The 27669-nt window shown below is 37.6% G+C and overlaps 1 protein-coding gene across 6 annotated transcripts in view; it reads left to right on the top strand.

Moving 5' to 3' along the window:
• The window catches only part of CADM1 (cell adhesion molecule 1), a 364942-nt gene that overhangs the window by 285806 nt on the left and 51467 nt on the right, over positions 1-27669 (top strand). For all 6 annotated transcript variants that reach the window (XM_020989718.2, XM_020989717.2, XM_020989715.2 and 3 more), the window contains exons 2-5: positions 1713-1859; positions 3188-3340; positions 19845-19982; positions 22325-22480. In XM_020989718.2, the coding sequence (XP_020845377.1) occupies positions 1713-1859; positions 3188-3340; positions 19845-19982; positions 22325-22480 (594 nt within the window). The remainder of the gene's footprint in view (positions 1-1712; positions 1860-3187; positions 3341-19844; positions 19983-22324; positions 22481-27669) is intronic.

Raw genomic sequence — 27669 nt, 5'->3', positions numbered from 1 at the left:
CTAGTGCCTGCCACATAGCAGGTGCTGAATGAATATTGTATTGTCTAATATAGGGGTCAGTGGCCCATGGTCTATGAGCCACTGGAGGCTGATAGACTTCATCCTTAATGTTACCACATACAAGAATCAAAACCACACCCCCATGCCCTAGGAGAGTCACCATTCCTAATGCTCACTTGTTTTATCCCACACTTGAAAAAGAATGAAGGAAAGAAAAAAAACAATTGTTAGGTGCTTATGATATGCCAGACACTGTGCTCCAGGGATACAGATTCAGAAGTCAGGGGTCTTACAACATTTCTATTTATAACAGATATTGTTGTTGTTCACTTGTATCCCATGGACCGTGGTATCTGTGAGGTTTTCTTGGCAAAGAGACTGGAGTAGTTTGCCTTCTCCTGTGGATTAGGGCATACAGAGCTTAAGTGACTTGCCCACAGTCACACAGCTAATAAGTGTCTGAGACTGGATTTGAACTCAGGTCTTCCTGACTCTGACTACTGAGCCACCTAGCCTCCTATAACAGATATACCAGAGAGTAATCAGGGGAGGGAGTGGTTGGGGAATCATAAGGATGATGAGTTGGTCCATCTAATTGGGTAATCAATTGATGTACCCTTTCTAGGAGCAGTGGTAGTATGACATTGGTGAAATTACATATTGGATTGGTATCTGGGCGGTAGTGGAAGCAGACAGCAAAGTGGATGGGAGTATGGCCAGGGTATTTAACTAAAGGCATCAAGATAGCACAAGAAATAGAATGCTGGGCCTGGCATCAGGAAGACCTGAGTTCAAATGCAGCAATCACATACTTACTAGCTGTGTGATCCTGGGCTAGCCACTTAACCGCTATCTGCCTCACTTTCTTCATCTGTAAAATGATGATGACAATAATAGCACCCACCTCTCAGGACTGTTGTGAGGATCAGGTGAGGTAACAATTGCAAAGCGTTTAATACAGTGTCTGGCACCTAGTAAGCACTATGTAAATGTCAGCTATGATTAGCTATTATTAGATGAGACACAAAGCATGGTCTGGTCTGATGGTTTAGAGCCAGCCAGATACAGTGGATGACCTGAGTATATGCCTACTCTCACCAATAAAGATAGCCCAAGACAGGAGCTTTAAAAAGGGGTAGATGAACAACTCTGGGGGCTAAAGGGGTTGGTTATTTTGTTTTAGCCCCTGGTGGTTCTGTTTGAAAACACCGTGCTAGGTGAGGCAGCAACAGTACCTTTGGCAAGATGGCCAGAGTAGATGGCTGAATGTTCTTTGAGATCTAGTGCTAACGCAACATCATAGGTGTAGAGGGTTCTGGACAGGGCTTAGTATCTTGATGTAAAACTATTGAAAAGTTTCCAATAAATAAAAGTGGCTTAGAGGACAGACTTTTAGAATGTGAGTCAGAAGACCCAGTACACTTTCCAAAATTCAAATTCAGTTTAGGTTTTTGACTTGAGCACTTGTGTTTCTCCATCTGTAAGTTGAGAGTGTCATTACTTGCCCCTGTCTACCTCACAGTTACAAAGTCTACCCAGGAAAATGCTAAGATAAGACATCTTTGAGGATAAACAAGATATTCATCATTATATTTTATGTTCTTGGTGGGGAGGTGGAAATGCTGTGGAAATAACTATATTAATTACTAATAATAAGTGTTTCTCCTAAAATTCGATCATTAAATTTTCTTTATCTTTTTTCTTCTCTTAAGGTGATGGACAGAATTTGATTACAGAAGATGTGACAGTAGTCGAGGGAGAAGTTGCCACCATTAGCTGCCGAGTCAAAAACAGTGATGATTCTGTGATTCAGCTACTGAATCCCAACCGACAGACCATTTATTTCCGGGACTTCAGGCGTAAGTTTTTGTGCCTGTAGTATTAGATGGCAACTTCTTTTGCTGCTAGTAGTTTTGATAAAGAGATTGCGAAGGGCTCCTTTTTAATTTAATGTTAGATGCTTAAAGTTTAGTCGAGTCTTCAGAGGGAAGATGAGATGTGCAATCATAATCTTTCTGCTTAATAGAAACCTTGATGGTCCCGTTTTAAAGTAAGACAGTCTTACTTTGCAATAGGAATTGATTGTAGTTATTCAAGGTGAATTGCAATTGAGTGCCAAATACTTAGCTGACACAAACAACTCTAATAGTGTAAAGCAAGGAAAATATAGCATTCTGAAAGGTAATCTGTTTGGTTTGAAGATTGAAGTTTCCAAGGCAATTCGTGCCCCTAAAGACAAAACCAAATCTCCTATTGTGCCCCCACGTCTAAGAGTGGAAGCTATCTCTAGGTTTCCCTGGCAAAATATTTCTAAATCACAAGCCACAATGACAAATCATTGAACCTAAATTGTGCATAATTGAAATGGTTCAGATTAGGGCTCAGGACTGGACAAAGATAAGAATAGAATTTTTTCTTTGTCAGTAATCCACTGAAAAATTGTTACACGAGAGGATTGTTGTCTAGCAAAATCAAATGTGTGGTATGTTCCTTCCTACATGTGTCCCCTTCTTTTTTCCATCCCCAACACCTGTAATGGAGATGCCAAACGTTTATGTGGTGTAGAAAGCATAGAACTAAAAGTAATTAAAGAGAAGAGGGAACAATGATAGGAAGAGATTCCAACTGCTTTTGTTTCACATGAGTATTTGTCAGTCTGTAGTAAGCTAGCTGTTGTCAAAATTACCATAAGGACTTCAACAGTAAATACTGAAGGTAAATAAAAAACCTACGTACATTACGCTTGCAGTGATTCAGATTTCCTGCTTCATGCCTCTTGTAATCGATTCCATGCTATGAAGCTGGGTATAGTTACAGTGTGGATCAGGGAGCAGACAAGCCTCCCTTCATCTCCTATTTTATGTCTGTCTATCTACTGATAGGAAGCCTGAAATAATTTATGAATAAATGCTTCAAACTGACAGCAGATAATTATTGGCATTTTGCCAAGGTGGGTGGGTGTTTTCCCCTTTGGTCAGGGTTATTTGTCTAGAATGTAATTACAGTAGAAATTCAAGGTAGAAATACAGGGTGTAGGAAGGAGCTGCTAACATGCAGAAAGATTTAACAAATTATTTTTCTTTTCTTTTGCTGTCTTTTAAGGCATCTGACTTTGCCAAGTCTGGGGAGGAAAATATACTATCTGTCGTCTTCCTCACAATCATTAATGATGTGTTTTGTTCCACAGCTTTGAAGGACAGCAGGTTTCAGTTAGTGAATTTCTCTAACAGTGAACTCAGAGTGTCATTGACAAATGTCTCAATTTCTGATGAAGGAAGATACTTCTGCCAGCTCTACACTGATCCCCCACAGGAAATTTATACTACTATCACAGTACTTGGTAAGAAATGTAGCTGATGCTCACCTCAAGGCTTTTAAACTTTTGTTTAATGCTTGGAGAACAAAGTGTGAATTGCCCATGAAACTAGGTGGCTTCCCACAGCAGGGAAGAGGTTAATGGAATATCTTACTATAATGTAACTTAATGTAATATAATGACCTATTTTTAGATAAAATAACCTTACATCATGCTGATTTTTTTGATAGCCTATTTTACCAAATATATTAGTGAATATCAATCAACAATTTATATGGATTCCATCTTCCTTTGGTTTTCATATCTCAAACCTGAGAAGCAAATATCAAGAAAACTTAGCCTATAATGAATCACTGACCACTGGGACTATTTTTGTTTTTAACTCACAGTTTTCGTTTTTTTTTTTTTCCTGTGAGAATCAGAAAAAGATGGACTGCCCACGTGTTCCTTGTTTCAGTTTTTTTTTTTAACAAAACTCTCTTAATTTTTTTTTATTTTTAAGATATGCTTTTTCTTATACTGTTGTTGATTTCTTTTTACCTGGTTTGACTTACTGCCTTATTTAATGAGTATACCCAGGATTAACCTGCGAAAGCATTTCTCCATGATCCTGGGCTTTATGGCAAACTCCATCTTTATAAAAGTAAAGAGTTACATGCTTCCCCGGGAGGAGAGCATCCTGATAAGCACAGAACTTTTAATGTGATGCTGAGCGCACCTTCAGGGAACTGAGGCTCTTTTCTCATAATCACTTGAATATGCTTTCCAGCAGCACACCTATAACTGAGTTTCTATACAGATTGTTTTTTCAGTATGATCAGTAAATATTGTTCCAGCTAAGGTAATCTGCATGTGATTCTTGCCCCTAGATAGAACTCAATATGTGGGTACAGTTTCATATAACAATTGCCAAGTTGGGGGCACGTAGAGGAAGTGGGTTTTTACAGAGAAAGCATCAGGGATACTCACCATAGTGAGGCAGGAGCTCTGATTTATACCTAAGAGGAGATGATGAATCAAAATCTATTTGAGGCAGAAGACTGCAGCTTTTCAGCATAATGATATGGAGATTTAGAAGGGAAGATAAATATGAAGGACAGTCTTATATTTTGTATGTGTTTATGTAACTCCTATCCTGTTGCTTTATTGTTAATGCAAAATTGTAAATAGAAAATTTGTTTCCCTCCTAAAACCAAATCATACTTTATATCCCGTAAAGCCTATGTACTCTTCAGCCAGATAACTACTAATTTGAGAGTCTTTTTTTAAAAAAGTCTGTCCTTTAAAGTCCACATATATATGCATGTCTTACTATTAATTTCCTTTCAGGTATTCATTTTGGGCTCTGATTGAGGTTTAAATTTCCATCAGGCTGATAGATAAACAGAATAGAAAAGGTTTTCCGGAGAAGACTTGCCTTGACATTTTACAAGGGTATAATGTTCGATAGCATTTGTCTGCAGTTCTTACCTTTTGGTAGGAGTTTGGGAATACATCTTTAGCTTCTCAGAGTAAGTCCTGAGATATGTAGACTTCAGAGTGACCATCGATTGTGCTCTCCAGTCAGACATTCTGAGTTTAGGATGTCAACAAGGAAGTGTCAATATTTAAACTTACAAGTATTTACAATGCTTTGAATTTTCAAAGTATTTATTAGGCTCCTGGAGGTACAGTTCACAGACGAGAAAAAGGGGGTCAACTATCTTGTTAAGATTACAAAGTACATCAGGAAGAATCAGAATTAGAACTCTGTGTTCCTACCTCCCAATATATGTTGAATCTCTTGTCAGGGATACCCACAGTTTATTTCCCCAAAGATACACACCTTTGGTTTTCAGAAACACATCTGGCTATTGGCAAATAGTCACTAAGTGTTGGCTTTCAGTGACTGATAATTTTGTTCAGAAAGCTGCAAGACAAATCCATAATGACTGTGAATGAGCCCTCTGTCTGGGAGGAGGGATATGCCAGGAGCAGGCTTTGGGGAGACATTATGCCTAGAATCCTTTGTCGGGGGTGGGGGGGGGGAAATCCGATTATTTTAAGTGTAACAGTTTCTTGCTTGTATTTTGCAGAGGCAAGAATTTAAGTATACTTGAAAGTTAATAGCAGTAGATGTTCTTTCTGCAGATAGTCTTACACATTCATTAAATATTCTTTCCATTGAATTTACTCCAGGATTCCTTGACAGAGTAAAATTGTTGTCATCAGTGTTTGAATCTTTCATACTCTGAAATCTGACAATTTCCACTGATACTCATATATTCAAACCTTTTCTCCCAAGGTTTAGGGTTTTGAGATATTATAATGAATGAAGAATGATGTATTAGCATCTCTGTTGCCATGTACAAAACTCTGAAAGGAACGCCATATGTACTTACACAGCTGTCAAACTTCTCGATAGGTTGAAGATGCTCATTTCAGTGTGTATGTCTATTAGTTGTTTGATGTATTCAGCAAAAAACTTCAGCATAATTATAGGGCAAAAGATGGATATTTGTTAATGTTATCTGTGCCATTCTAAAGATACTATTATGTTTATTATCTCATCCATAGAAAAAATGAAAACTCCCCCGTGGTATTTTGCATGCTCTTGGTTGCTTTTTAAGACATTCGTTTACTTTTTCCACTCATGATCAGTTTGTTTCTTTCACCAGAGTGTACTACAGGCCTCTCCTTATCCTATTATTCATGAGTTATGAGAGAGAGAGAGAGAGAGAGAGAGGGAGAGAAAGATTGTGTGTATGTGTGTGTGTGTGTACACGCTGCTCTCAGATTAATCTAGTTACTGATAATAGTAGCTAATATTATTACAGTGCTGTCCTTCTAAGATTAGTGTTCACTCTTAAGATTCCAGGAACAGGAGAACCTAATTATTTTAAAGGGTCTTAGAGTGAGATTTCACTTACTGATCAGTTTTAAGGTTCCTCTTTCGTTATAATTAACATGGCTCTGCTTTTTTTTTTTTTAGTATGTGGTAGGAGTAATGTTTATAATTAGCACTTTTATAGATTTGAGGTTAGCTAAAAAGAACCTTGACACTTGCTTGCTGATTCTTGGGCCTTCCCTCCATGGGATTTTATTTCAGGTTCTCATCTCTCTGAATTTCTTTAGATGTTTCTATGGTTATTTCCATTCATGGTCAAGGCTTAAAAAAAAATACCATAAATCTACCTGTTACTAGACTATGTATGAGTAGATTTATCATTTAACAGGAAATCCATTTTCTCAAAAGTGAATTTTTATATTGAAAGAATCCCTCCTCATCTATATATTTTCTTATGTAGAAATGACTAATTTAAAGGCAAAATGATATTAACTCCTCAGATTACACTAAACTTTTAGGAGGTCATCTAGTCTGTTCCCTACACTATTTGAAATAAATGGAACATATTTTTTTTTTAATTGAAAGAGCATCAATGTGCTGGGTTACATCAGAAATTATAGCTTACATCATCATCAGATTTTCTTCCCGGCATGTAAATAAAACAACTGACATTGTAATTAAGACCATTTTTTTTCTTTCATGATTGAATTCAATTCAATGTCACATTTTTAAAATCTTTTATTAAATGCCTACTGTGTGCAAGGAACTGATAGGTAGTAAGGTCATTTTTCTTAGCAATAGGGTAGAGGAGGCTGGACCTCTGATTTATCGAGAGGTAATTACCAGTGAGGAAACTCACTCTACCAGTGTACCTCAGTGATTGTTCTTCCATTTATAGTTTTTTATAGTTACTGGGGTACTAAGGTTAAGTGACTTGTCTAAGGTTGCACAACCATTTGTCAAGGGCAGGATGTAAACAGTATTCTTCCTGACATCATACCACCTCTGGAGATGCTCCCTATCCCATACCCTACCTACCCCCAGATGACAGTGTCCTTATCCTTAAAGAGTTTAAAATTAGGTGGGCCGATGAAATAGAGACCATAATGCGTAAGAACTAGGTAAGCTATAATTATTGGCAGCTAGGTGGTGTAGTGGATAGAGGGCCAGGCCTGGAGTCACGAAGACTCACCTCTCTGAGCTCAAATCTGGCCTCAGACACTTACTAGCTGTGTGATCCTTGGCAAGTCACTTAACCCTGTTTGCCTCAGTTTCCTCATCTGTAAAATGAGCTGGAGAAGGAAATGGCAAACCATTCCAGTATCTTTGCCAAGAAAACCCCTAGTGGGGTCATGAAGAGTCAGACACAACTGAAATGACTTAACAAGTCTGTAATTAGGGTAAAGGAGAGGTATGGGGGTTTTGTTTGTTTTGTTTTGTTTTTTAGTGCTATCAGTAAATTTGAGGAAGGAGAAGTGTGACCTGAACTGGGCCTTTAAGAAAGAGAATTTCAGTAGACATGGATGTAATATGTGGGTTTAATAAGGCAGAAGGTAAAGGGAGGGGTTCCTATGCATATGCACAGAAGTAGGATAAAATCTGGTAGTCCTTTCTAAGACTCTGCATACATACACACGCATGCACATGCACACACACATACATATATACAGACATATGTGTATATATTTTATATATATTTTACATGTATGTATATATGTGTGTGTATATATATTTATATACACACACACACATATATATATGTATATATAATATATATATAAAATCTATCTATCCGTGTGTGTGTGTGTGTGTGTGTGTGTATTCTCTAAGTCATAGTGAGTTAGACAACAATTCAAGGTATCTACTGAGAAAATTATTCATTTATTTATTTAAATATATCTAGAATATATAGAATTCATGAAAGGCAGTAATATGAAATAATACTAAAAAAAGTAGATTGGAGCCAAAGTATGAAAAGCCTTAAATGTCAGGCAAAAGAGTTCGTATTTCATTCCACAGGTAACAGGGTGTCACTGAAGGTTTTTTAAGAAGGGGGGAGCCAGTGTTTAGACCTGTGCGTTAATATTTAATTTGGCAGTTATGTTTAAGATAGATTGGAGAAGAAAAGGGAGAAACAAAGTTCCACAGTTCAGGCTAGAAGTCATGTAGGCCAGAATTAAGGGGTGGTGGTGACTTGAATGGAAGGGTGGGAGTTGGGGGTAGATGTCACAGAGATTGTGGATGTAGAATTAACAGAACCGTCGTGGAATGGAGAAAGTAAGAGGAAAGGAAAACAATATCCTCATTTGTCATATTATTGTATTCTTTACTCCCCCTTGTGCCTGTCCTCTGAACCCATTACAGGACTTCTGCATGCACAATTATAATTTTTTATATATTTTTAGTTAGAAGTTCTTAAATCATAGTGAGTTGACCACAATTTAGGGCCCTCATCTATTGAGAATTCTGTGTTACAAGAGCCATGCCAAAGGCTTGTGGTAATTCATTTGACTTTGATTATTCAAATAAATAAGCATTTTTTATGTGCCTGCTTATATATACACTGAGCAGTGTTTCTAGGGTCTAGAGGAAGATAACATATTTAGGTAAAATACAGACTCTGTCCTGATTGAGCTTACAGTGACAGGGTATGGTTATGTGGATAAGATAGATAGAGAGATAGAGAGATAATTACTAAGTGTATGAGAGATATAGACAACAAAGTGTAATGTGCGATCTGGAATTTGGTAGGAGAGGAACCAAACTGGCCTTCTTTCTGTTCCTCATTTAATTACTTAAACATATTTTTACTTATGTGTCCATATAGTTTCCTCCAATACAACATAAGCCTCTTAAGGGGAGGAAACATTTCATTTTTATCTTTGTATACCTATTGCTAGGGTAGCTAGATGGCACAGTGGATGGAGGTCCAGGCCTGGGGCCAGGAAGACTCATCTTCCTGATTTAAAATCTGGCCTCAAACACTAACTATCTGTGTGACCCTGGGCAGGTCACTTCACCCTGTTTGTCTCAGTTCTCATCTGTAGAATGATCTGGAGAAGAAAATGACAAACCACTCATGTATTTTTGCCAAGTAAACCCCAAATGGGGTCACAAAGAGTCAGACACAGATGAAAAATGAGCAAATAACAAATACCTAGTATTTACTGAATGATTGAGTAAAGTTGTTGTAAATAAGAATGAATTAGGAGGCTTTCATAAGGTGGGATATTTAAAGGTGGGCTTTAAAGAACAGGTAGAAATTAGAAATTCCAGGCAATGGGAACAATGTATGCAAGTGCACAGAGGTCGGAAGTCTTGGCCTATTTCAGAGGTCATGAGTAATCCATTTTATTCTTAAGTATGATCAGTGGATGGAAATGATATGAGGTAGACATGAAAACCTGTGTGACACTAGACTATAGAAGGCCTCGAATGCTAAAATGAGTATGAATTTTCCTTGGTAAGCAGAAAGCCATGAAAGATGTGTTGGTGAGAGAATGATATGACCAGGTCTGTGTGTCCAACCTGCATTGGTGGAGATAGTTTCCTCACAAGAGAGTTCCTTATACCAGTGAAATCACAGACCCATTCCTTGTCTCTAATCTCAAAGATATCAGAGAAGCATATGGGCTGTCCATTAGTTATCTTTCTGTGTGACTAGCCTATGGTCTTTTTTAATCATACGTTTTCTTTTCAACGTCTTTTCCTCCACTTCTTCACCATTCTGTATGTGTCTGTGTGTTGCAGCCTTCTTATACCCACCATGTTCCTTTCCACTATCCTTTAAATAATACCCTTTTTTTAATTCTTTGGAGACCATAGTGTTATGTATCTAATAGCATAATTACCCTAGTAGAAGATTGTTATTAAAAAGATGACCCTTTGTTTCTGGGAGAAGTTTCAGGTCATTAAAGAAGTTTTGAAATTTCTCAAAGGCAAACCAAACCACTCTTCTCTTGCTATTTAATTCTGAGCCCAACTCTTTGTCTGTTTGCAGTGTCTGTCCTAGACATGTATACTGATGGATGAGCTCTATTGGTTATTCATCTAACTGCATGTCATCTTCCGGACAATATGCATTTTTCATCTACCTAGTTTTTCCTGTGCAGATGGTTAAGGTAAACTCTTCTGAGTGATAATGGATTTTTCCACAGGCTCTTCGGCATTTTAGGTTTTGATGCAACCAGCATGATATTTTCCACAAATAGGAACATCTGGTATAGGTGGTCTACTGTGTAATAATATTACTTATTAAAGCCTTCCTGTTGCTTACTAATACTGTCAGTTAGGATGCACTTGAGATATGTATAGATTATTCTAGTTATTGAGGTTCTCTTGGTTTTTTTCCCCCCATATTAAATATTCCTGCCAAATCAAATGCACAGTGGACTTTTTAATTTCCTTCATCTTTCAGTGAATTATGTGATGTTAAAGATTAGATTTACTCAGAAATGTTACTTCTTGAATTTTTTTTTTAATATGCCTTTGGTGTCTTCTTCAAATACCTTATGAATTAATCATTCAGGACTATCATAGTTGTGTTGACTTCCATGGAATTCCTCTCTATGTATTTTAGCCAAGGCCAATTGCTTTTCCCATTTTTTAAAAGGCTTATTTTTACAACTAATGTGAAACTAAAAATAGTTCTTTATAATTTTTTTTTACGTTTTTTTGTCTTTCCATTTCCATTGGTAGTTTCCCTTGAATTGTCTTTGCTTAATTTGGTTCTCTTGCCAAATTTTCTTTAAACTGATTTTTAAATTCTAGTCTTTTTGTTTTATGAGATGACTCTGCTCAAAATCTTTCATCATTCTTCTCCATAAGATTTTGCAAATAAGTTTATATTCTAAACTAATCTTGCCCTTAGCAACATTAGCTACTTAGGAAGGTATATCCATTTGGCAAGTAAGTCAAGTGTTTGCTGAATAAGGTGCTTTTTAGTCTCTCTTGGTTTCCCTTTCTGACAATTACTTTGTCCTTTAAACTGTATGAAATTATTATCGTTGATGTCCTTACTTTCTTTTACCCATATCTCATTTTTCCTCATTTGTTTGAATCAAACAAGATGTAGTTGTTTTAACAGCACACCGTATCTTCGTCTCATTCATTTTCTTCTACTTTTGTACTTATTTTGAATTTTGCTATAACAAGTTAGTGGGTTGACTATACACAGAGAACTGACTCAACAATGACTCCCACATAAGTAATAATTTATTTTCTGTCTAATATAGTAAATGTTTTGTGACGTTAGTTTGTTCTTGCCATGCCTGGTACCTTCCATGTCTTTTCGTGAAGAAAATATTTATGATATATTAAGGCATTAAGCTTCCGTGTACTCCACAAGGTTTGGGCCTCTTTCTCATTACTAATTTCTGCTCACCATCTTCCCCTATTCCCATCATTCCATTGAAATCACCAAGTATCAAAATACATATTGATTTCATTTGGATCCTGGTCTTAATAGAATTTCTATACTTTTTAATTTCCTGCAACAGATGTTGGAGTAAAAGCTATGATAATATTATCATGGTGGCTATTTTGCAAATATTTGTCATCAGCACTACAATTCAAGATGACCAAATATATCTCCAGGAATGATGTGTTAAGGCCTTTGGACATATGAAAAATAACTCCTCCAGGTTATTTACTGGCCTTTCAAACGAGTCTTTGGAAGCCATCTTTCCAATGAGGTCCATTTTTCTTTTTTCTTCTGGAGTTTTTTACCATGAGAATGTGATATGATTCAGTTTCTTTGATAGTATTTCTACTCGTTGATCAGTGGATAAGGATAAGATTTAGAATAACAACAGTGAAATTAAAGCCCTCTGAGTAAATGGGATCGCCAAGAGAGAGAGGAATAGCGGAGGAAAGGCAGCTTCTACAGAACATCCATCTTAAGGATTTAAAAAGAGGGTAAGGAGTCAGGTAAGGAGACAGAAAAGAAGTAGGGTTTAGAGAAGTAAAAGAACAAAGAAAATGTAGTGTCTTTGAAGCCATGGAAAGAGAGTGGGACAGTAACTCACAGAGGAGGGGGAAGCCCTGGTACAGATATTCCATCTAGTGTTTTCTAGTTGACAGAACAGCATCTGAGTTCCAGACACTGAGAGCCTAAATGTTTCAGATTCCTCCATAGAAGATATGGCTAATGTCCTAGAAGCTTATATTTATTCCTCTTACTATGGTATGGAAATTATTATAGTCAACAGATGTTATGTCTCACTCAGGGGAGCAAGCTACCACTCTTTTCTGTCATGTATTTTCTTTAGAAATTTTTTATTTTTATTGATAACCTTATTGATAATCATATAACACTCTGTTTCATTTTACTGTTCTTTCTGTTTAGGTGGTTTTATTCATTGTATATTTTGTTTCCCTGATTCTCCTTCACTGCATCAGTTCTTATGAGTCTTCTGATGTTTCTCACTTCTTCATAATCATCAGTTCTTATAAAGCAGCAACATTTCATTACATTCTTTGACAAAAATTTCTTTGGCCATTTTTGTTACTCTATATGTCACTACATTATGATGTAGTGAATCTACTAATTTCAGCTCTGGGTTTGTTTCCTCACTGGAGGGAGGTTAAACTAAATGTTCCAGCTCTATTAAATCTGTAAGTTTTTAATATCTTCCAGGTCATTGTTTTTCTTGTGCTACTGCCCAAGCCTTATACCCACCATGCATCTTTCCATTATCCTTTTTGTCACCCACGGTAATGATTCTTCTGACAATGTGATTCACGAAGCCATGTAACATTCTTTAACCCTAGGAAAGCCTCACCATCTACTTTCTCTGTTTCTACTGGGAAAGACACAAAGTGAGATGGATGGGACCTACTATAAACCCATGTGCTCAACCCTCTGCCACTTCCTCGGTACCATGAAACATCACTTTTATTCCTCTTTGGTTTGACTCCCAATTCCCCTTTCCTAGCAGCTCTTTCAGATCTTGTTCAATCTCTCCATCTCCTTTCTCTTCTCCCTAGTTTTAGCAGATGACCTCACTTCTTTTATTTTACTGAGATCAAAGCAATCAGTCAAAAGAGTCCTGGATTTTTCTCCTCTCTGGCTCAAAATTTTTTTGTGTCTTTGCCTATTCCTTCCTCTTTCCGTTCTATCTCTGGGAAAGAAATATCCCTCTTTTCCAAAGCTGAATCCTCAACCTTTATCCCTTAATACTACCCCCCTGTCTACCTTTTGGGATCCTTTTCCTTCAGTTATATCGTATATCTCTATTGTCTTCTATGTGGCCTTTTCCCCTTAGTTTTTTTAATAAACATTCTCAAGAATCCCGACTTAAAAAAAAAATCCATCCTGCCTAACCTCATCTTCCCCATAAAGCAACTGTCTTTTATCTCCCCTCTTCACAACCAGATGCTTTAAAAAAAAAAAAGTTGACTGCCTTCACTGCTTCTTCTTCTAGCCAGCCACTTCTTGTTTCCTCAACACCTTTTAATGTGATTGCCACCACCGTCACACCTCTCTGTACTGATTTATTTCTCTTTCTCTTAAGTTCCATGAATGTAAGGCTGTGGCTTATTCTTCTTTGCATGCCCTGTAGTACCTAGCAATAATTACACATTTATATGACATTTTAAAGTTCACAAAACATTTTCCTAAAAGCAGTCTTTTGAGGTAGGTGGTACAAATATTATTATACCCTTTTTTCAGATGTGGAAACAGTTTCAGAAAAGTTCAATAAATTGTATAAAGTCATACATTTAGTCACAGAACTGGACCTTCTGACTCTCAATCTGATGCTCTTATTAATTATGCTGTTATTCCTAAAGCAACACATCTTTCATTGTCAACCATAGATTTTCTTTTAATGAATAAAGAGAATGTTGAATTTTTATTAATTTTATGTGCCAGTAGACGACAGTGAGATTGCTTATTATATCCCCCCAACCAATAAAGAATAGATAATCCCTCTACTATTAAAGGTAGTTGAAAAAAAGCTATCAACAACAGAAAGGGAAAAAAAAACCCAAAACATGGCAGTTTATTGATGTTGGTATTGTAACTGTGTACATGGACCTAATAGTTGGGTGGGGCGTGGGAGGCAAAGAAGGTAAGGCAAGCCCTGGAGCACCCAGAAAATCAATAATTTGTTGTGGTTGAATTTAAGACAGAACTCCATTGAGTTTCCTTGGCAATAACTTCCTATATAAACCTTCTACCACCCACCTATTCTGTATCTCAGCCTATCCCAGATTACCACATAGTGACTATCAAGGCCTTTCAACAAGAGTGACATAGATAAACTTGGGCTTTCGAAGTCCCAGACCACTGACTATAAGGATAAAAGAATAGCTTTTTAGAATGAAAGGATTATGTGTATTTTCCCCATTCTATTTATAACCTAAAGGAGGCAATTTTTTTCTTTCTCTTTCTTTTCTTTCTTTCTCTTTCTTTTTCTTTCCTTTTTTTTTGGCAAGTAAATGCATTAGAGGTAAACTACTCTATTAGAGGTAAGATCAGTTTATTGATAGTGATGAAAATAACTGCTAATCTAGTGGATCAGACTGGCCAGTAAGGCTAGAGACCCCAATGAAGAAGGGGGGACCCTACTTATTGATACACAGGAAAAGAGTCCAGTCTGGGTAGTTGGGGAACATTACAATTGGCTACACTGGAAAAATGGATTGACATTCAGGTGTGGTTCATCATGCCTCTGACAATTCAGAGATGTTAAATTTTGGGGGGACTCATCTTCCTCTTATAATCTGGGCCGGGAGACCAGAACCACCAGGTTCTCCCACTTGGGGAAGATTAAACCTCCCCTAATTGCGCAAAGACTGGCAAGGACCTATGACTTGTCTTTTGTGGGAACCAGGTTAAGCTGGTTAGGACTTAAAGACAACAAGCACATGTCCCAGGGCTAACTGCATGAGTGATTAACATTCCCTTTCAACCACACCTTTGAACTAGCTCTGAGGGACAATTGCCTTCTTGAGCTTAACTCCCAAATGCACAAATATGGCTTGACAAAATGGGGAATAGGGTCAATTACACTGTAAAATCAATATAGTAGAAATCAGAGATAATATTTTTATCTTTTCTCATTTCCTTCCTTCCTTCTTCCTTCCTTCCTTCTTTCCTTCCTTCCTCCTCCTCCTCCTTCTTCTCTTTCTCTCTCTCTCTTTCCCCCCTTCCCTTCCCATCCCTCTCTCCTTCTCCCTCTCCCCCTCTGTCTGCCCTTCACTCCCCCCGCTCTTTTTCTTTTCTCCTTTTTTTAGATAGTGAGCATGGCTTAGACTGCACATGTGTCTGCTAATGACTAGCCATATGAGGAATTTTAAGAAGTGAGCTAAAAGAGGGAAGACTGTGTTCCATGCATGGGGAATACACAGCCAGCAAATATTTTTATTGCTACGTATTTCTATAAAATTCATCCAACATTCATTAAGCATCTGTCATGTACTGTGCTGGGTTACAGGGATACACAAATAAAAAATTAACACCTTGCATGTAAGGAGATGCACAAGGGAAGAGAGGATATTAAATGTACAAAGATATTGTGATGAGGAGTAGCTAGGTGATGCAGTTGAAAGAGCAATGTCTCTGGAGTCAGGAGAGCCTGAGTTCAAATCTGACCTCATATAGTAGTTGTGTAACCCTGGGCAAGTCTTTTAACCCCAATTGCCTCCTCTCCCTTTGCCCTACCCAACCCCCCTAAAAAAAGATGGATAAGGAAACACGTGGTATAGTTTATGATGAGAACAGAGGAGTAATCTAACGCACAATAGGAAGATTGGAGGAGGGAACTAACACTTTCATCTGGGGCATCAGGGAAGAGGTGGTTCTTGAAATGAGCTAAGCCTTGAAGGTGCAAAAAGGCACAAAGAGAGTCCATTGCCTGTGCAAATATGAGGAGGTAGGAGATTAGTGTGCTGAGAATAGTTTGTAGTTCAGTTTGGCTAACAGAACGTGATGGGGAGCAGTGGTCACACAGCTTCTTGACACATTCATTCCCTTCTCTGCACTCTCCCAGATACCACCCTAGCTCATCATCTCCTCTCTGGACTATTATAGAAGCCACCTAACTGCTCTGCTTTCATCTCCTTTCCAATCATTCCACATAACTGCCAAATTGATATTTCTCAAGCAAAGGCCTGTGTGTGCCTGTGTCTTACACACACAGGCACACACACACACACACACACACACACACACACACGTTTCCTTTAGGATATATACAAATTCCTTTGATTGACACTTAAATTCTTTCAGAATCTATCTGCAGTCGGCCTTTTCAGGCTCATTTCACATTACTCCCACTCACATATTCTGCATCTCACCCAAACTGGTCTGCTTGATGGAACGTGTATACAACAATCCTTCTTCCACCCTTGTGCCTTTTCCCAGGCTCTTTTCCATACCGCATTTGCTCTGCTCCTTCCCTTCTGCCCTTTGGAATCTCTAATTAACTTCAAAGCTCAGTTCAGTCATTAGAGGTCTTAGAGTTCAACCCCCTTCATTTTACAGATGAGAAAACATGAGACTTAAGGAATTTAAGTCACTTGCCCAAGGTTACATGGGCCTAAGTGGCAGAAGTAAGATTTAAATTGAGGTCCTGTGTCTCCAAATTTAGTACTTTCCCACATACCTGCTGCCCCTCTCACCTCCTCCAGGGGGACTTCTTTTTTTTTTCATTTAAATAGTATTTTATTTTTTCCAGTTACATGTAAAGACAATTTTTGACATTGATTTTTATATAAAATTTTGAGTAGCAAATTTTCTCCCTCCCTTCTTTCCTCTTTAAGAGGGTAAGCAATTCGGTATAGGTTGTATATGTACAACCATATAAAACATTTCCATATTAATGTTGTTGTGAAAGAAGAAACAGAACAAAAAAAAATTATGAAAAAAATAAAGTGAAAATAGTATGCCTCGATCTGCATTCAGACTCTGTCAGTTCTTTCTCTGGATGTGGATAGAATTTCTCTCACGAGTCTTTTGGAATTGTCTCGTATCATTATATTGCTGAGAAGAGCTAACTCAGTCATAGTTGATCATCGCACAACATTGCTGTTAGTTACTGTGTAAAATGTTCTCCTGGTTCTGCTCACTTCACTTTGCATTAGTTCATGTTAAGTCTTGCCAGGTTTTTCTGAAACCTGCCTGCTCATTATTTCTTATAGCACAGTATTGTTCCATTCCATTCATATCCCACAGCTTGTTCAGCCATTTCCCAATGGATGGGGGGATTTCTTGATTGGTTCCAGTTGTTAGTGCTCTCCTGCCACCAAACTTACTCATTTTGTATGCACTTAAGGGTGTGGATTTTATTCTGCAGCCTTGAAAGTAAACCTCTTCAGAGCAGGGACTGTTACGTTTTTGTTTGCATGTCATCAGAATTAGCACCGTGTGTGCCACATTGTAAGTGATTAGTAAATGCTTGTTGAGTGAATGTTGATGAAATAAGGCTGAAAGAGTGGGTTGAAGATCTTGTATTTTACCCGTAGTTACCAAGGCAGGTAGGATAGGGCAGCTAGGTGGCACAGTGGATCAAGTGCTGGGCCTGGAGTCAAGAAGACCTCAGACTTTTAACAGCTGTTTGACCCTGGTCAAGTCACTTAACACTTGCCTCAGTTTCTCATCTATAAAGTGAACTAGATAAGGAAATGGCAAACCATCCCAGTATCTTTGCCCAAGATCATAAAGAGTCAGACATGAATGAAATCCCAACAATACCTGGGGAGCCACAAATCCGACTTGGGCCTTAATCCTCCTGTGTCAAGGCTTAGTTGTAGAGAGGAGGAGCTCAGGTGCCATCTTTTCTGCAACAAAGACCAGTTAGGGTGCTATTAAAATAGTTCAGTTAAGCAATAATAAGGACTTTAAATTCATCCATCAGTTTTCCTGGCCCATTTCCTATCAGTTCTCCAGTCGTACTCGACAAAGGGCACCTGTACTCTAGACTTATTCTTCTGTCTAGTATGATATGGACCAGGGGGTTATCTGTGCAGATCCTTGCCATTTACTTTTTCCATTCCCTTTCTGTTAAAATGCTTGGCAGATGTGCTGACTCAGCAGTAATTGTGTTCTTTCCCTTTTGCTTAATTTTGTAAAATTACAAATTGATGTCACTCCTTGCCATACATAGCTACTTGTTTGGGTCACCAACTTGGGTGAGGGAACTAACTGAGCAAATTTGTAGTTTCTGTTGATTTTCTTTAACAGTGTGCACGAAAGAGAAACCTGATTTTTTCTCTTCTCCCTCCTTGCAGCCTTTGAGCTTGCTGAGAAACATGTGCAACAAATGGTTTTCTTTTCTGCTTTCCCTGTAGGAATTCCTGGCTGTTCCAAACCAATGTAAAATTTCATTTCATGGAAATTTCATAGAAATTTTTTACATTGGATTGAAACAGTTGGAAATCCCAAATATGTGGTTTAATCCTATAATTTATTGAAGGCAGTACCAGAGATTTATTATTCAACTTGATCATCAGGATGGCATGTTTATACATTTTTAATTTCTTGTTTCTCTTCTGAGTTGAGAAACTTATTAATCATATGTCTGAGCTAAGTCTTTGCTTATTCATAGTGGTCAGGACTCAGATTCTTGTGCTCACTCTGGTGAATTCAGTATTCTTACTGATTTTTATTTTAACAGTCTCACTTTTAAGGCAAGGTTACACTTTATATGAGGTTTCTCCAGCAACTTAGTTTCAGAAAAAATGTATATTTGCCCCATTCTTGCTCTATGATAGAAAGTATTTCCATCCAAGGAGCTTTTTAACACTTCTGTATTTATACATAGATGTTAATATATTTGCACAAGGATGATTTAACCCAAGTGTAGAAGTTTTTGGTAAACCCTATTTTTTAACATAATTTGAGACCCTTTTCCCACCTTCAGTTATTTTCTTAGTCCTAGAGCAGTTTGTGGCTGCTCTTCAGAAGGTGAAAAATTGGTATTCCTTATTAAACATGATCATTTCCCTAAATACCAAATTTTTCTTTTATTCCACTGGAGGAAGAGAACAAATTCAGGACTGTAGATATTCTGAATCAAATGAAACTTAGTTAGCAAAGGTTTAATGATTCTGTTTCTGTCTCCATGGTGAATGATTATTTGTTTGGAGGGGCCTCAAGTTTTTTTATCTTTGCCCATCAACTTGTGTCTCCTTCCTCTGAAGCTTGACACTCAAGTGAGTGAGGCTTCCTAGGCCTCCTCATAAGGAAGACCTATTTAGGAGTATTATTTCCCTCTTCTTTGTCATCCTCTCTGGTTAAATATTTTCTAATTGCTTGCATCCTTTTAGCAGATTCAATATCTGTAATACTGGAGCGAGATAAATGGATAAGGAAGATTTTGAGAGGGGACTTTTGTCGCTAAGAATCCCCAATTTCCAAAGTGAAGGAACTCATTATAACAGAGAGATACATTTTTTCCCCCAACGTTATCTTCAATTTATATGAATTGGAGAAGTGACTCTTTTTATAAGATGAAGTTAGAAAGAAATGCCAGTTCAAAAATTGGCCAAAACAAACCAAAACTCTGGCTTATTTTGCATGCCTGCTTTCTGAACTGACATACCCTCAATTTTATTTTTTTTAATAGTGATTTTTGCAGTTCCTGTGAGTGTTGACCGTATCAGTTATTGATGTTAATATAAATGCTTTCTAATGAATCTAGCAAATACTAAGAAAGGCTCTTCTTATTTAAAATGTGTTATCTCTTTGATTCGTAGTCCCACCACGCAATTTGATGATTGACATCCAGAAAGACACTGCTGTTGAAGGAGAAGAGATTGAAGTGAACTGCACCGCCATGGCCAGCAAACCAGCCACTACTATCAGATGGTTCAAAGGGAACAAGGAGCTCACGGGTAGAGTTGGGAGATATGTCCATTGATTATTGTCATTGTTATTGTTATTATTATTCATGACATAGAGTGTTGCCTTTTAATAATGTAAAGCCTACATTGTAGTGAGCATACTTAAAAATACATGCCCACAATGTACATCCACGGTAAATCGAACGAAATCTTTAATTTAAATTTAAAGTATTTTAAAGTACTTTTATAGCAAAATCTTACCAACCCTTTGAAAAGTTGCATTCTATTCCCCCAAAACAAAGTTTGGGCATCCATAGAAATATTTCCACAAGGTGTCATCACACACCATTGCATTAGGCTTTCCTGAAAGACTTGAAGGCAAAAGCTAAGAACTTTGGCCTGAGGCCTTGACATTCAGCACTAGAATTTGAGTTCATTTTTTTTTTCCTCCTTAAGGTCATGAAGTCTGTCTTCATTTCCTGAAACTATACTTACTTCCTCATGCCCGGTGTTTGACAAGATCGCTGTACTTGGACATAACTTGGGATAAGTTAGAACCCAGAATTTTCATTTTTAACTTTTAAAAAGTCTTTTACTTAAACAGAGTGAATAATGTAAATAGTGAGACCCAAAGTCATTCTAGGTATTTTTTGCAGTGCCAGCTCTTTTGATAATCTATTTCCCTGAAGGGGTGACTTTCCCACCAGAAAGAGAAATTTTAGCTCAGTTAGAAATTTATAGATCCACCTCTTTTGTGAATTTACTCTTTCTTTCCCCATTTTCCTGTTTACCAACATGTTCTTGTGCTTGGTGTAGAATTTTATTCTAGTGGCAAGCAGCCCCCTGTTCTAGTCCTTGTTCAACTGTTTCCTTCAACAGTAGACATGTTTTGCTGCCTGTATTTTAATCCCCGTATCTTCAAATAGCCACCACTTTGATTTTTGCTTCATTTGAGGATTCTGCTTCCATTCTATCTAACCACACCCCTCCCCTTCACTCAAACTGACTGGTTTCCTTAAACCCTTTTTCGGCATTCAGATGCCCTTTTAAGATCACTGTGGAAGTGGTGCACCTTGGACAAGGAACCCAGTAGGCTGAACTGCTTTGGCTGTAGTTTGGCAGAAATGGTCAGATTAAAATAGCCCTCCTTCATTTGAGGTATGCCAAAGGGAACTGGTCAGATCTCTGTAGAAAAGAGATGGGAAAATCTGTATGTAGACATGGGCAAGTCTAAGTATGTGTTAATATCAGTTTAAATTTATAATGTTTGCTCTGCTTTTTCTTCTATTTCCTAGGTGTGGTTTTAGAAGGAGAGAGTTTCTCATTTCCCCTTTGCTTTCTCTGTCTGTGTGAATTGAGCCATTAAATGTGCACTGTTATGTACAAAACATTAAAAGAAAGTTAATGGTGCATCATGTCCCTGAGAGTGCGGAGTTCACGGAAGGGGCTGCCTTTGCCTATTCATTCCATCCGGAAGCCTCCTTCTCCTTTTCTGGGTGTTCTTGGAAGTGTCTCCCATCTGGCTCGAAGCCCTGTACAATACTTTGCTTCAACCCACTGCCACTGCATTTTTGTGGTCTTCAACAGTCTGAGAGTTTAAGCATTTTAATTACTATTTTAATTATGTAAATCAATTTAGTTACTTTCCTTCTTAATTGTTGATGATAGAAGGAGGAGAAAGGGAGCTTGTTTATAACTCTATTGATTTAAGTGTTTAGGAGGTTTGGATGATATCCTGGAATTTTCTGAACTGCCTAGTAGATAAAGAAGTGTTTAATAGATGTTTCAAGTTCAGATGGGTCTGTAAAGTGAACACCTCTCCTCTCATTTGCTCTGCCCTGAGCATTCAGATGTCAAGATGGCAGGCATTTACCCAAGTTGTTTCGAGGAAGCTTCAGAATAGAGGGAAATTTATCAATTTAATTAATAACAAATGCAGTTAAGTCATGTAGACATTCAACAAATATTTATTAAACACCTACTATGTGTAAGGCACTGTGTCATGCTCTAGAGAGACAAGGGGGAAAAAAAACCTAGGACATCCCTCTCACCAAGGAGCTTACATACTGGCGTTTATTTTAATGTATATATAACATGTACATCAATAAATATAAGGTAGGAAATGTATGAAATATACAAAATGTCAGCCTAAAATTAAATAACAAACTAAATAAAACTAGCCTTCCTTATTAGTAACTTGTTCACCTATTATTTTTAGTCAGGATAAATACCTGTTTTACAGAAGTTGATTTAAAAATGACTTCAGTGTCCAGAATTCCCTTAGCCACCTGTTTCTTGATACATTTTTTTCTCCTACAGGAAAATCAGAGGTGAAGGAATTGTCCAGAATTCCCTTAGCCACCTGTTTCTTGATACATTTTTTTCTCCTACAGGAAAATCAGAGGTGGAAGAATGGTCAGACATGTACACTGTGACCAGTCAGCTTATGTTGACTGTTGGCAAAGAGGATGATGGCGTCCCTGTGATCTGTCTTGTGGACCACCCTGCCGTCAAAGACATGCAGACACAGCGGTACTTAGAAGTACAGTGTAAGTACCTAAGTATTTTATTCTTTGGGGATAGAGCTAGAGTTGCTTGAAAAGACTTCAAAAGCCGTTAATTATGTAATTACATTTTATTATAGTGTAGATACAATTTCTATCTTGTAACCTTGGAAGAGAAATCAAAGTATTGAGAATCACATAATGGATTAAACAATGAAATTTTTATGCAGCTTTGCCATGTTACGGAGTATTAGTGGGACTCTAGAAATATCATATTTAACTAAAATTTAGTGCTTGAAGAGGGACCTATCTGGATTCTTAGACCTTAGTGTGGATCTGCTATAGCACTTGACTTTAATTAAAGGGATTTCTGTGAGTGTGTACTGTCATTATGGCTGTGCCAGCATTGAAAAGTAATTTTTAAAGTTTTTTACTTCTTGGTAAATATGCTATTGGAGCAACTAGGTAGTGCAGTGAAATAGAGTGCCAGACCTGCAGTCAGGAAGACTCATTTTTGTGAGTTGAAATCTGGCCTCAGATACTTAACTAGCTTTGTGACCCTGAGCATGGCCCTTAACCCTGTTTGCCTCACTTCCCTCATTTGTAAAATGAGCTGGAGAAGGAAATGTCAAAAACCATTCTAGTATCTTTTCGAGGAAAGCTCCAAAAGGGTCATGAAGAGTCGGACGTGATTGAACAGCAGCAACAAGCATACCATAGTTGTGAATACCAGCGTTTGCCTATTTCCCTTTCAGTGTGCTGTCTTTTCTCCTAGAACACTGGCTTACATCTTAAACCGGAGTCAGAGTAGTGAGTTTAAATGTTTGATTGTGTAGATCAGTGTTACAATGTGGAGGTATTAAATATAACTAACTTATGCTTGTTAATAGTAATAATACTAATGAAATTGATTCATAAAATGTAAATAATTTTAAAAATTGATGTTAACATGTGATATGTATATAACTTCCAAACCGTATGCAATGGAAAGCTTTGAAAATATACCGACCTAGCGGAAGAAATCAGCACTTTACGGGAGCAAAATGAAGTCTATCAGCCAAGTTTTCCTGTCTGCTGCTGGAGTTGTCTCAACTTTCTTTTAGTTAACTTACAAAGGATGAGCCTCTATCTCAATATTTTTATTCAGTTGCAAAACAAAGTTGTTTTATCCATCTGCACAATAGTCTGTGGAAGATTAAGCATAAAAGAATAATAATAAGACAGCAATTTGCCCCCAAATTGTTTCTATCCAAACTCAGTTGGACACATTAACAGTACAAGATGATACCTACAACAATACACTGATGTAGTGTGTCATCATCCCTATTTTTCCAATGAGGAAATAATGCTCAGAGCCAGTATGTGAGCACAGATTGCTGACTGCAAATCTAGACCTCTGTCATGCTACCTGTTTTTAATTAATGGTGTGATATATTCTTATAGGATCTTAGATTCAGAACTGGAAAGGGCCTCTAAGAAATTGAATTTATAGGTAAAATGACTTGCCCCGTTATCGTAAGCTGTGGTTTCCACCCAGATCCTCTTGGTCTTCCACCTGCACCATGCTTCTTATTTATGCCTTCAAAATAATTGTCATGAGAAATATAGACAGGGACATAGCCTATTTCCCTTGAAGGAGCTCAAGACTGAGATGAATTGAGTTGTTTTTCAGGCGTGTCTTATTCTCCGTGACCCCATTTGGGGTCTTCATGGCAAAGATACTAGAGTGGTTTGCCATTTCCTTCTCCAGTTTATTTTGCAGATGGGGAAACTGAGGCAGAGTTAAGTGACTTGTTCAGGGTCACACAGTTTGTAAGTGTCTGAGGCTGGATTTGAACTCAGGAAGATGATTCTTCCTGACTCTATTTATGATCAGTCTAAATAGGTTTTTGCTGCAAGAATACGCTCTGTTGGCCAGCAGTAATATTGGCCATGATAAGAGTTCTCTGCCCAATTAAGTTCCTGCTAAATGTTAAGTCCTGAAGGAGAAAGAAAAGTGACTGAGATCCCTGACCTCTTGGTGCCCATCATCTAGTAAGGCAAAATGACCCTTATGCAAACAACCTTAATACTAAATAAAACATGATTGGTGTTCGAGGGAATTAAGTTAAATTGTCATTTTAGTCAGAGAGAGGGAAGGGTATTTTCCTTCCTGGAGGTTAAAGCAGGGGCAAACAGGAAAAGCTTTGTAGAAAGTGGTAGCAATTGACCTGGGTCTTAAAAGTGTGAGCAGAGATGTTGGGTGTAGGTGGAGAATGGTATTCCTGGTGTGGTCCCACCATATATTCTAATGATTGGTATCAGCATAGGAACACAGTATGGATGGCATGAGTTTTTTTTTCTGAAATATCACATAAAGACTTGTATGTGTAGAGTTAGAATGTTATGAGACTTAGACTGGGTTAGGCATTCTTAGGTGTCATTTCAGAGAAGCAATATACCCTGTTAAACCTGAGCAGTGGGCCTACCTTCTTAAGCAGAGTGTGGAGAAGTGAATCTATGAAGAGTTATTCTCAAGAGACCACTCTAGTCCATCCTTTCCTTGCTTTGTGAATTTGGCTCGTCTGTATTGTTACATAAAGCAGGTTTTTCTTGTTAATTCATTCCATCTTCTTTATTATGTAGCTTCATTATGGGCATCCGCTTATAATTTTCATATGACCAAAACCATCGTGGAGTAATGTTCCTATAATGAGAAAACAGAAGAGATCCGATATTACCTAAATTGGCAGATTGTAGATTTTTTTGTGACTTCATTAATATGTAATTCATTTATACAAACTTAACATCCATTAACTTGCCTTGTAGGGCACCATTAGTTTTAATAATACATTAGCACAGTTGTGAAACCTGAATAGATACTCGTCCAGCTTCCACCCTAAACTTTTCCAATATTTTTCCAAAGTATCTTGAGACCCTGTTCTAAATATAATGTGGGCCACATCTATCGGTTGCCAGCTACTTTGTCCTCTGGACTCTGGACCTAAGGCTCATAAGGATCTTGTGGTTTTTGCCCTTATTTTAAAGGATTGTTCTTAGAAAATTTGTTTGCAATAGTTGTCAGCCAGGCCCTCCACGTCCCAGAGCTTCTGTGCTCGAAACATCCTTTTAGGGAGCAAAGAAGTTCCATTTCTGAATTCCTTTGGCTGCTAATACTTAAGAATAGCAAAGTAGCTATAATGTCTTTCCAAGAAGGCGGGTGCTCTTACTGACCATTGTAAACCCTTGATGGTACCTTATTCTGGGAGCTGCAAAAGGACAGGTTTCCCCATCTTTTCTTTTAGTCAGGATCTTCAGTGACTTACTTAGCCCAAGACATAAACGTTTTAGGCTAGAGAAGTTCTCAGAACACTTGGCTTATGCCTCCCAAAAGTTCTTTGGGTTCTATTCAGCACAAAGTTGTTTTTTGCCAACAGAAGGTAAACAGTTGCAGAAGTTAACTTTCTGAGAATAATGGAGTCTTTTTTACAAATGCACATTAACTTCCAAGGACATTGACTAGTTTATTGTTCACTCCTGATCATACATATTTTTAGCAGTCAGGGATAGTGTATTCCTGCATTCGTTCCTTGCAGTCTTCTAAATGAGTGTTTAAAAAGGATCAGCTTAGAATACTTTGTGATGTAGAGTGTTTCTTCAAATAAAAACAAGATCCATTGCATGGACCTGGTTACTTCAATTTCCTTCAATATAAGCAGTCATCTAATAAAAAAATAAAAGCCCTTTTGCCTGCAGTGCTTGAGATACCCACTTATTAGGCACAGCTGTTTTTATCTTTCAGCTAACATTGGCTAATATCATTGTTGGCTATATTTAACCCCTTTCACAGAAGTCCCATCTCAATCAACCACTGTTTTGGTAGCCATAAGGAATGAATATAAATTGTACAAATATATGAGATCTCCAAAAAGATTCATTGCTCTTTGAAGTAGATGGAATTCTGAAGTATACCTTAGGGAAAAGATAATGAGAATATACTAGTAATTTAGGCTTATAGACTTATAGATTCTTAGACCACAAAGAGACCTTGGGGATTATTTGATCCAACTCTGGGTTTCACAGATGAGGAAACTGAGGTCCACATAGTTTTATGAACTTGCTGAAGATCACACAGTTACTTGATAGCAGACGGCATAATAGAGCCCAAGCCTTCTCATTCTCATTCCTTCCTTTGGTACACCGAACTGAACTGCTTCCAGGCTAGATGAATAATCTTTCTATAGATATACGTTTGACATGTTGTGATTAGCATTGAGCCCCTTTTGCATCTTGGATGCTTGAGACAATTCTGTACTCCACTCTGAATTTATGAGAACTAGAATGTGCATGGCATGAGAGGTCAAGTCACGACTTTGAGGTCTGTGTGAATTAGGTTGTTTCTTTAAACATTCTTATTCTAAGGGGGAAAAAAGAAGAATTGAAGGCATGAAAAAAATACTTTGAAATGCTTTTTTAGTGTTTGGCTTGAAGTGTGATGGTCAAAAACTAAGGGGAGTAAAATCAAAATGAAGGGTTAAACTTTACCCTTTATGATAGAACACTACCACACCCAAGCAAAAGACAGGGCCATGATCCCAACTTGGAAATCTCTTTTTCTTGAGGTTTTTAGTCCTAATTAATTGAACACAGGTTGTTTCAGTATCTGTTAGAGACCCCTGTTTGTGATGGAACCAAGAGAAATTGTTGTGCCCAATTATGTTAAAAATCAGCCAGATGTGTATGCTGCCACACTTTTAATAATCCTGGTGTTTCTGGTGAGTACAGATATTAATTGTGTAGTATGCATTGAAGTGATTAACATCAATGTAATTTATCATCTGGAGATTTCTGAACATAAATAAATGAGTTGTTTTGTTCAGCGAGGTGTTGACCCCTTCCAAATCCGTGATTTACAGCCCCCCCTTTTTTTATTATAAATATGAAAGGCACCACAATCAGCCAAGTGTTCAGTTATTTGATTTTCTGGGGCATTAGCCACTCTTGTTTGTGACATTTCCCAGTTGGGTGCTCGTTTGCAAGCTCATTAATAAGGTTTTCTCATAGGAATGTTGCTGGGAATGAAGAATATACAGTAGGGCCCTTGGTTTTTTAGCTTTCATTCTGAGACTCAGCAAGAGTGTAGCAGCAGCAGTGTGCAGTTAAATGTTTAAAAGAGAAAATAATTATGCTCACAAGCTCCAATTCAAAGCCTTCATCCCCTTAGCTTCAATGAAGAGTACCATAGTGGTTCGGGG

The sequence above is a fragment of the Phascolarctos cinereus genome, unplaced genomic scaffold, assembly GCF_003287225.1.
Source record: "Phascolarctos cinereus isolate Bilbo 61053 unplaced genomic scaffold, phaCin_HiC Scaffold_726;HRSCAF=1367, whole genome shotgun sequence".
Taxonomy (NCBI): Eukaryota; Metazoa; Chordata; class Mammalia; order Diprotodontia; family Phascolarctidae; genus Phascolarctos; species Phascolarctos cinereus.
The sequence above is the reverse complement of the archived record's forward strand: the minus strand, read 5'-3'. Positions and strand labels throughout refer to the sequence as shown.